Source organism: Oryctolagus cuniculus, chromosome 12 (assembly GCF_051225735.1).
Source record: "Oryctolagus cuniculus isolate XC-2025 breed Fujian yellow rabbit chromosome 12, ASM5122573v1, whole genome shotgun sequence".
Classification (NCBI taxonomy): domain Eukaryota; kingdom Metazoa; phylum Chordata; class Mammalia; order Lagomorpha; family Leporidae; genus Oryctolagus; species Oryctolagus cuniculus.
In genome coordinates, this window is record NC_142878.1 from 101,674,065 (window position 1) to 101,685,450 (window position 11,386).

The 11,386-nt window shown below is 47.3% G+C and overlaps 1 protein-coding gene across 5 annotated transcripts in view; it reads right to left on the reverse strand.

The window, feature by feature from the left end:
• The window catches only part of BTBD1 (BTB domain containing 1), a 39,477-nt gene that overhangs the window by 23,570 nt on the left and 4,521 nt on the right, over nt 1–11,386 (reverse strand). For all 5 annotated transcript variants that reach the window (XM_051834251.3, XM_008251042.5, XM_089310777.1 and 2 more), the window contains exon 2: nt 4,123–4,279. In XM_051834251.3, the coding sequence (XP_051690211.1) occupies nt 4,123–4,279 (157 nt within the window). The remainder of the gene's footprint in view (nt 1–4,122; nt 4,280–11,386) is intronic.

Here is an 11,386-nt window from a genome sequence, read left to right on the forward strand (position 1 = left end):
GGCTTGGGTTCCTACAACCCACACGGGAGACTCAGAGTGAGTTCTGGACTCCTGGCTTTGGCCTGAACCAGCCGGGGCTGTTGTGTGCATTTGGGGAATGAACCAGGGGATGGAAGCCCACTCTGTTTGTCTGTCTCTCTGGCTTTCAAATAAATTTTTTAAAAATTTTAAAAAATTAAATGGTTTTACATATAAGATAAATATTTTAAATACATAGAGCTTTTTTAAAAATGACAGAAAACTCAAACATGAAACTGTTTTTTCTTAGATTAGACACTGAGCCTGTTTATATATACTTTGTTAAACTTTAATAAGCTCCAGGAGAAAGAGTGGCACAGCCGTTAAAACGCTGCCTGGGAGACCCGCATCCCATTTTGTAGTGCCTGGGTTTGAGTCCCAGCTCCACTTCCAATACAGCTTCCTGCTTAGGTACATCCTGGGAGGCAGAGGGTGATGGCTTCAAGTAACAGAGTCCCTGACACCCATACGGGAGACCCAGCCTGGCCCAACCTTGGCTATTGCAAGCACTTGGGGAGTGAACCAGCAAAGGGATGGAAGATCTTTCTATTTGCCTTTCACACAAATACATTTTTTTTAATTAAGGGAAAATCACATAAAACACAATTACTATTTATTCTATCAATGTAACTTTTTAATGTAACATTTTTATTTGGAACATCAAATTTACGAAAAAGTTGCAAGGATAGAATATACAACACTGATATATACTTCATCCAGATTTATAGTATATGTTTTTAACATTTTTCCTCCCTTGCTTTATCATGCTCTATCTCCAGACATATACATGTATGTGTACATACGTATGTATGGCTCTATGGGGGGCTGAGCCATTTGAGAATAAGTTGCATGCATCACGATACTTTAAAATGCCTATGAATAAGGATATTTCCGTATATAACCACAGTAATTAACTTTGGCCAATTTAGAACCAATACAATTTATTTTTATCATATCTACTAGCTATATTTCAGCTTTGCTGCTTGTATCAATGATGCTTTTCCTGGTCCAGCTTACGATCTAGGATCAAGGTTCGTCCATTTTTAAGATATGAAACCCACACTGTTAGAAACTGAAATGCATTATTAGCAGGTATTGGGTCTGGCCAACTTTACTACATCTGCAGTTGGTGCTCATGCAAAACTTGATCTCACACTCTTGGAAAAGTAACTTTTTATAAAAATGATTTTATTCAGAGTAGCAACTGTCAGCCACCTTTGACTACACAGGCATTATCAAGTTTCCTCTGGAATCCAGTGTGGTCAGATGAAAATACATTTTCTCCAAACTTACTCTGACATCACCAAGTACTTGTTTAACAGTACAGTTGCCACAGGCCCTCTGGAGCCAACGAACACACTCAGTTACAGTGACTGTAGGCAGAATGAGCAGTGCAGGGCCAATCTGGGGGCTGGGTCACACGATCCCATCACTGAAAAACTTGATGTAGCACTGGGTTTTCAGGCCAACAAGACACTGACAAGGTCCTTCCTCCGCACAGGACACCTGTCAGCCTTTGCTCCCCAGAGTGTGGCCCAGAAACACTGGTGCTGTCTGCAAATCTGTTAAACACATGGGTACTTGGCTCCCACCCTGCATCTACTGAACCAGAACCTGGGTTTCAGTGGCTGCATTTTGGTTTTGGTGAACTGTGGTTTTGGTTTATGAACTTAATAAAAGTAGTTAAGTGATGGGGACTGGAGCTGTGGTGTAGTGGGCTTAGCCTCCGTTTGGGGCACTGGCATTCCATATGGGCACTGGTTTGAGTCCCAGCTGCTCTTCTTCTGATCCAGCTCTCTGCTAATGCACCTGGAAAGCAGTGGAAGATGGCCCAAGTGCTGGGGTCCCTGCATCCATGTGGGAGACCGGGATGAAGCTCCTGGCTCCTGGCTTCAGATCAGCTCAGCTCTGACTGTTGTAGCCATTTGGGGAGTGAACCAATGGATGGAAGACCTTTCTCTCTGTCTCTCTCCCTCTCTGTGTTTGTAACTCTACCTCTCAAATAATAAATAAATAAAATCTTAAAAATAAAAGGAGTTAAGTGCTTCTCTACACACATTAAAACCCCTGGGACAATAAAAAAAATCTTATGAATATCAACTTATTTATTAGATTTTTGTCACAAATTCAAAAGAGGAAAAAATGCAGGGATATACTGCTTATAAGGACTAGTTGTATAGCTTTGATCAAGTTATTTCACTTCTCTGTGCCTCAATTTCCTTGTCTATAAAATGGTGACAGTAAGAAAAATCTTTCCTTTGAAGACCTCCACCTCACAAAGTCATTGTAAGGATCAGATGAGTTCAAGTACACAAAAAGTCAGAAAGGTGCCTGGCCCACAACCACACAGCACATTTTGCCACTGTTATATGCATCAGTATCACCACACCTTGAGAACTGTTAGTTGAAGGCTGATAACTTCAACTTTCACCAGTTGCCATCCAGTGTTACATAGCACATTTACTTCTAGAAATGTCCATCTCTCATCTTCAAATTGGGAATAATAGTAACCTACATCTCAGTCGCAATGAGGAGAAAAGGTGGTAATAAATGTAAAGGGACAAGCTGGATACGTGGAGTTCTATAGCTATGTTCAAGGAGATGCGAGTGACATCAGCATGGTTTTCCCTAACTATAAAGGACAGGAGATTTTTTAAAAGGGGGAAAAAGCACTAATTATTTTCTTTAAGATGGATGAATGATGAACTGGGAAACGGGAACTCTGGGCCCCAGCCCTGCCTGCCTGCTGTGTGACTTTGCACAGGCATTTAATCAGGCCAGATTTTTCCTGATTTCCCACTAGAAGAATGAGAGGGTTGAGTTCAGGGTCATCAGTGATTATTTCCAGTGACAATGTTGAATCGTATTATATTTTATCAACTTAGAATCTTGAAGACAACTTTATATAAGACTATTACAACACTGTCTAAAAAGAAAAAACAACTTCTATGCAGAGTACTGGGCTCACATTATGGGCAATTAATAAGTGTTAAATAACAGGTTAATGGTTCCACAGGTTGTGTTCAATTTGTAACAATTCATTATACTGCACAGTTACAATATGTACATTTTATATGGATAATGTACTCAGTAAAAACTCTTTAAAATGTCAGAGAAACAATATTTTATATAAACCTAAAGTTGTAACTCCTCCAGGAATGGGTCAGCAAGTTTGCAGACACAGGCACAAAGATAGTTAATCTTTGAACTTTTTTGAACTTGAAATAGTTAATCATTCTTCCAGATCCAAAAAAAATTGAGAAAGAAGATGTCCAGAAAATGTCATGCTATCAAACTCTCAAGTAGCAGGAACAACACTGGATTTAATCATAAGTGCTATCTACCCTTGGTTGTTAACACTCTACTTACATAAGGCCTCAGCTTCTTTAGCTCCACCATCCAGCACTGTATTAACTCTAATGTGCTTTGCTATTCTAAAATCTTATGACTAGGATATAGTTCATGCATGGCATTATAAAAGTAATCGTATGTGGGAGTACTTCAAAAAGTTCATGGGAAAAATGAAATTAAAAGATAAGTTTAGGAGTGAGTATTTGGCATAGTGGTTAAGACACTGCTTGGGTGGCCCACATTCCATAGAGGACTGCCTGCTTTGAATCCTTGTTCTGCTTCCAATTCAGCTTCCTACTAAAGGGCACCCTGGGAAGGCAGACGATACCTCAAGTACGTGGGTCTCTGCTACCCACATGGGAGACTGGTACTCAGATCCTGCCTCCTGGCTTAGACCTGGCCCAGCCCTGGGCGTTGTGGGCATTTGGGGCATGAACCAGTAGATGGAAAATCTCTCTGTCTCTTTGCCTTTCGATAGAAAGGAAAAAAAAAAAAAACACTTTTTTTTTAAAATTCTGTACATTAAGAAAAAAATTCTGTAGCTAAAAAAGGATCAGTTTATTTTTTGCAAGAATGTTTTGATATTCACACATACTTTATTCATAATATGAATTTTCCACGAACTTTTTGAAGCTCTATTGTATACCTTAAAATACCAAACCAGACTTCCCCAGGAAGTATTATTCATATACTTGCATGCTTACACTGCATCTTTAAACTACAATGATACATACCTTAGCTACATGTACTCACCTGAGTAAGTAACATAAAGGCATTGTCTGCCCGCAGATGTTTGGTGAGAAATTCCACACAATGCGCTTCCAAGGCCGGCACTGCGTATTTCTTAGCAGTATACAGAGTGGTCATCACTGTTTCTGGGCCAATCTGAACTTCATCTGAATAGAGAAATCTGGAGAGCGATTGGGAAATTTGCAGTCATGTTTTAGGAGGGAGCATGCGAGAGTTAAACCTCCGGGCAATGCTTTACAAGGTAACGAGCAAAATAAAAACATTCTGGTGTCTGCATCATACTCAAGCCTGAGGAGCAGTTAGTCCCCCTGGAGGAGACTCAGGTGAAGTGACCGCCAGGAGACCAGCCCGCGCCTCTAACCCGCGCCAGGGCTCTCTCGGAGCTGTGGACTACAGTGGTTCACGCATCTCTCCCTCATCTAAGGGCACTGTGTAAGTAGATCCACGGGCACATCACTTACTTCCTATTCTGGACATCTTTTAACCTTTCATTGTTATCTTGGAATAGAGGACTGGGGCTTGGCAGGAATAAAGCACTTATTAATACATTAAATGACTCTATGTTGCCACGGGCTGGAATATTTGAGTCCAATTTTCTCTCAAAATATGGCTGATCCATGCAACAGCGCCTCCCTGCCATTGCACTGCTTCTAACTGCCGGGTCCCCAGGCAGAGCAGCTTCACGGAACAGCGGGTAAAGCTAAGATTCTCCGTGAGGGCCTGGGCCACGCCTCTGAATCTACACTTGAGCTTCGCCTGTCAACCTGAAGCCACCCCTGCTGACTGCCGGTTCTCTGAGACACCCGTGACAACCAAGGCTACTAAGTGCAGCTTTAAGAACAGGAATTTCATTTTGGCAACACTTACAGACGCTGCAGAATAAGGGTTTGAGAATTACGATTCACGAGGAGGGAGGGGCCCGGCTCCCCTTCATTTCCCTTCTTCTCTTCTCTCGCCCCTGCAGCTTCCTCCTCTCGTTCCCGTGGCCCAGGGAACGCCGGCCTGCTACCCTCCCCAGCCCCACCACGTTCATCAATCTTACGATGCCCTCAGGTGCGGGGACACTCCGTGCGGCTCAGGTTAAAGGGGAGGGTAGCTGTCTTTTCAGGATCACCCTCGTTATTACCTGATTTTTTCCCAAAAACTTACTTTAGAGACTCAAGAGAGCCAATCTTCCCCCCTCCTAATGCCCACCTAACACTTCCTGCCACATTGTGTGATAAGCGCAGGGCCGGCATAGGTGCACAGTGACACCCGCGCCCCGTACCGCAGCGCCTGTTCCCGGCCCAGCTACTCCGCACAGGGACGCCACCTGGGACCCCGCGCCCCGTACCGCAGCGCCTGTTCCCGGCCCAGCTACTCCACACAGGGACGCCGCCTGGACACCCGCGCCCCGTACTGCAGCGCCTGTTCCCGGCCTCGCTACTCCGCACAGGGACGCCACCTGGACACCCGCGCCCCGTACTGCAGCGCCTGTTCCCGGCCCAGCTACTCCGCACAGGGACGCCACCTGGGACCCCGCGCCCCGTACCGCAGCGCCTGTTCCTGGCCCAGCTACTCCGCACAGGGACGCCACCTGGGACCCCGCGCCCCGTACCGCAGCGCCTGTTCCCGGCCCAGCTACTCCACACAGGGACGCCGCCTGGACACCCGCGCCCCGTACCGCAGCGCCTGTTCCCGGCCCAGCTACTCCACACAGGGACGCCGCCTGGACACCCGCGCCCCGTACCGCAGCGCCTGTTCCCGGCCCAGCTACTCCACACAGGGACGCTACCTGGACACCCGCGCCCCGTACCGCAGCGCCTGTTCCCGGCCCAGCTACTCCACACAGGGACGCTGCCTGGACACCCGCGCCCCGTACCGCAGCGCCTGTTCCCGGCCCAGCTACTCCACACAGGGACGCTACCTGGACACCTGCGCCCCGTACCGCAGCGCCTGTTCCCCGCCCAGCTACTCCACACAGGGACGCTACCTGGACACCCGCGCCCCGTACCGCAGCGCCTGTTCCCGGCCCAGCTACTCCACACAGGGACGCCGCCTGGACACCCGCGCCCCGTACTGCAGCGCCTGTTCCCGGCCCAGCTACTCCGCACAGGGACGCCGCCTGGACTCCCGCGCCCCGTACCGCAGCGCCTGTTCCCGGCCCAGCTACTCCACACAGGGACGCCACCTGGACACCCGCGCCCCGTACCGCAGCGCCTGTTCCCGGCCCAGCTACTCCGCACAGGGACGCCACCTGGATACCCGCGCCCCGTACCGCAGCGCCTGTTCCCGGCCCAGCTACTCCACACAGGGACGCTACCTGGATACCCGCGCCCCGTACCGCAGTGCCTGTTCCCGGCCCAGCTACTCCACACAGGGACGCTACCTGGATACCCGCGCCCCGTACCGCAGCGCCTGTTCCCGGCCCAGCTACTCCACACAGGGACGCTACCTGGATACCCGCGCCCCGTACCGCAGTGCCTGTTCCCGGCCCAGCTACTCTGCTTCCACTCCAGCTTCCTGCTACTGCAGACCTTGGGGGGCAGCAGTGATGGCTCTAACACCTGGGTTCCTGGCACCCACCTATGAGACCCTGACTGGGAGGGGGTCCTGGTTTTGACCTGCTGCGTGGGCGTCTGGGGAGTGCTCGGCAGATGGAAGACAGCTCTCCATCCGTTTCTCGTCTGCCTTTCTAATAAAATGAAAAAACACAACAAACAACAACTAAGGCACAGTCACTCAGGGCCGGGGAGGGGACTGGATAAAAAGGACAGAACATTAAAATGAACATTTGTTGAGTGTTTACTGTATAACGCCAATTGATTTCACCCTCCCGCAGAGAAAGTAAACATTGTTACCTACATTCCAATGATGAGGAAACCAAGGCTTAGGAAATACATCAGCTGTTTACCACAAGATACCATCCCCAGCGCCATCCTACGATGCCAACCAGGAGAGGCAAGAGCTGCCCGGTTTGAGCCCACCCTAATCCACAGATACATACGAAGCTCTCTCAAAACATTTGCCAACAACTGCACCTACTTCATAATTCTGAGGTGAGGACTAGCCTTAAGTTAAAACACATAAAGTATTCTGAACAGTGCCTGACCAAAAAAATGAGCTTTGGCAAACCTTATTCATTTGTATATTGCCTCATATTTTTTAACTGCTACCTTCCTCTGCATTTTGGAAGATCTCTTTGTTACCTTCTAGCTCTCCTTTTTTCCCCAAGCACCATGTTTAAATTTCTGAGAATTTTTCTCTTTCTTGATCTTTTTTTTTCTGCACAGCAATCGTGTCTTGATTTTCTAGATGCAAAAATCTTTTTATGGGTGCAAAATCTTTCTCCAGTCTTCAAGATCACATTAGCCAAAGTTTCAAAGTTTCTCTCTGTTCTCCTAATTACCTGCTTCCTGGGAGACCAGCTGTCCTGTTTCTCTTGCTCTTTGTCCTTGCATGGAGGACAGAGGACGCCCCCAGGGTCAGTATTCTAACGGTTGCTCTGTCTTCCAGATAAAACCATCTGGGAAACAACTCTGGAGCTCTGAGCATGTGGGGGGCTTGCTGGCTCGCACCCTGCCACCCTTGAGGTCAGGGACCCCTTGGCGCCATTTTGAGAGCTTCACCCGCGGGTCCCGACACCATGCCAGCCGTTGTAGTTTGCCCCGGGCAGTGTGACACTTGATCCATTTACACAGGAGCCTGGCAGCTGGTGAGCGGTGGTCTATAAGCCGTCTTTAGATGAATTCCCACCCGTGAGCACCATCTTCTCAAGTCCCCCTCCCAGCACTGGTTCCTAGAGGGAGCCTCGCTCCTACCTCCTTGCCTGGGCTCTGGGCTCAGCGCCCCAGCCTCATCAACTCCCTGTCACCCATCGCCAGCTCCCAAGTGCTGGGGCTCTTTCCTGCACTGTCGGCCTCTGCAACCCCAAACCCTCTTTCTCTTCGCTGTGATGGACCTAGTTTCTTAGTGGTCACTGTAATGGAGGGAGACAGAAGGCTAGCAGTGCCTCAGTCCTCTTCCTGAACCGGAAACCTTGCAGCTTTGTTTCAAGGACCAGGTAGAAGGCTTTACACCTGCCTTAATTGTTGGAAAAACTTGAGAGGCATTTCTACCTTGACAAATCCTAAAAGATGGAAAGAGTGGGAAGAACACTCCAGGAACAAGAAGTGCATCTTTAGGCTACTCTGTGTGAGGCCATCCTGTTCAAAACGCTTTTATTAAGTAACTTGGTAATATGTCTTCAGTGTATTTATGTAAAAGGCAGAGTGAGAGAGAAACCATGAGAAAGAGATCTTCCATCTGCTGGTTCCCTTCCCAAATGACCCCCAACAACTGCCAGGGCTGTGCCAGGCAGAAGCCAGGAGCCCGGAACTCCATCGGGGTCTCCCACATGGACAGCAGGGGCCCAAGAGCTTGGGCCACCTGCTGCCTTTGCAGGCGCATAAGCAGGGAGCTGGATCAGAAGCAGAGCAGCCAGGACTGACACGGGATGCCAGTGCTGCAAGTGACAGCTTAAGACCCTTTATCAAGAACATTTTTTTTTATTTTTTTAAGATTTATTTATTTATTTGAAAGTCAGAGTTACACAGAGAGAGGAGAGGCAGACAGAGTGAGAAGTCTTCCAGCCGATGGTTCACTCCCCAACTGGCCACAATGGCTGGAGCTGTGCCGATCAGAAGCCAGGTGCTTCTTCTAGGTCTTCCACGTGGGTGCAAGGGCCCAAGGACTTGGGCCATCTTCCACTGCTATCCCAGGCTATAGCAGAGAGCTGGATCAGAAGAGGAGCAGCCAGGACTAGAACCGGCGCCCATATGGGATGCCAGCGCTTCAGGCCAGGGCTTTAACGCCCTGCACCACAGCACCAGCCCCAAGAACATTTTAAAGAAACTTGTCTATCTAAAGATAGAGATGAAAGACAGTGTTGATTATGGTAATACTTTCTTTTTTAGAAAGTGTGCATGTATTTATTTTTCATTTACTCAAAAGAGTGACAGTGTGTAAGAGAGAGAGAGACACACACACACAAGCGATCCTGTAGCAATAGTGCACTTTCACCCTCTGTTTCACTCCCCAAATGCCTGCAACAGCCAGGACTGGGTCAGGTAGAAGTGAGGAGCCAGGAACTCCATCTGGGTCTCCCACATGGGTGGCAGGGGCCCAAGTACTTGGCCATTATCATCTGTTGTCTCCTAGGAGGCATTACCAGGAAGCTGGATGGGAAGTGAAGTAGCCAGGCCTCAAACCAGGCACTCCAATTTGGAATGTGGGTGTCCCACGTGGCAGTTTAACTGGCTGCACCAACACCCACTCCAGATTTCTCTTTTTGCACTGCTGCTAAGATGATTAAAATTAAGTCTGTAGCTTAGCTTTGGCATACCTATTTCTATCACCTTCACTTTGAGCTCTTTTTTATCTCTCATCCTTGTGTTCTTCTAGGATGTTTTAAATTCTTTTTTGGAGCAATGCAAATTAAAAACAAATACTGAACTATATAAACAGTAAGAAAAAGTACTGTGCTTTTTATATTTTTTCCCACAGCACCAGGCAGTGTGGGCACATGTGTAAGTATTAATAAGTACATGCTAACTGACTAGACAATGCGGTACACATTTCTATTTAACAATGATGGGGAAATTATTTTCATTTTAAGAAGAAAAGTTAAATATCCAAAATCACCTTTGCTCATATTTTACTTATATATCTTCCCCACACTTGATTTAATTAATGGAATTCATACTATAGAAAACCCAAGCAAGCCAGAATGTATAAAATATAATTTAAAATTAAATGACATTACAACAACACTTTGTATTTTAAAGAGACTAAGCTCAAATTTAATCTTTAAGGACAAGAGCACAGAGAAACAATTATGTAATCCAACCACTCCTTTTTTTTCCCAAAGATGAAATTTAATGCAGATTTAATCTAATTAAAATCTTTAAAAGGCTAAGGTGAAAACTTGATTTTATAGAAAAATCAGAAGATCACATATAAAGAAAACTTTGTATCACTACTGATTCTTTCAATATACTTAAAATATTTATTTAAAAACTCCATTTACTAAATAAAAAATCTAGGGACTATATTTATCAAGCACTATGATATGTCCTAGAGACATAAATATGGGTAAGATAGCTTTGCCCATAAAAAGCTTATAGTCTGGCAATGAAATGACTAAAATGTAATGTAGTACTGTTAACAGAACATCGGCAGGGCCAGCGCTGTGGCACAGCAGGTAAAGCCGCTGCCTGCAGTGCCGGCATCCCATGTGGGCACCAGTTTGAGTCCTGGCTGCTCCTCTCCCAATCCAGCTCTCTGCTGTGGCCTGGGAAAGCAGTAGAAGATGGCCCAAGTCCTTGGGCCCCTGCACCCACGTGGGAGACGTGAAAGAAGCTCCTGGCTCCTGGCTTCAGATCGGCACAGCTCCAGCTGTTGTGGCCACTTGGGGAGTGAACCAGCAGATGGAAGACCTCTCTCCTTCTCTCTTTCTCTCTCTCTTCCTCTCTGCCTCTCCTTCTCTGTGTAACTGTCTTCCAAATAAATAAATAAATCTTTAAAAAAAAAAAAAAAAAAAAACAAGACAAAATAGAACATTGGGCACTGACGCCCAGCAACTGATCTAAGATCTAAGCCTCCTAAGAAATCCTGCCTTCCAGCATTCACGTCCTTGTGTAGACTTGTCCCATAGCGCAGCTGGGCTGGCCCTGCGAGGCTCCCTTCCACAACACAATGCAGCTTGGCGGCACGGTGCCAGTTTGGGGAGCATACCTTAAAGATGCCTGGTAGCCACCAGCCAAGATCTCAAGCTACCCTGTTGGGGAATCCAAGAGGAGCGACCTGACTTCACACGGAGAGGGAGAAAGACTCAGCCACCCCAGAACCGGAGTCAAACCTCCAGACGACTCCAGCCCCAGCTGCCATGGGGCACGGCTACACGGGAGACTGCAAAGAGAGGCTACATAAACTCCCCAGGAGATCCCGGGCAACCCACACAACTGTGAAAGACAACAAGCCAGTTGTTTAAGCCAGCGGGTGTTGGAGTGGCTGGTTCCACAGCAAGAGGGAAGCAAAACATGCTGTCAGATTAGATGAGCCGGCGCTCAATTCTGCCCGTGGGTAGAACTAAGCGATGTTTCATAGGAGAGGCAAAGCCTGAAGATCACCTGCTGCTGCAGTAATTCAGTGTGGAGACCTAGGAAAAGGATGGAGAAGCACAAAGGCTTAGGGGCCAGGGACTGAAACAAGAAGAAGGCCAGCAGTAGCCAGGGTGGGACCGGTGAGT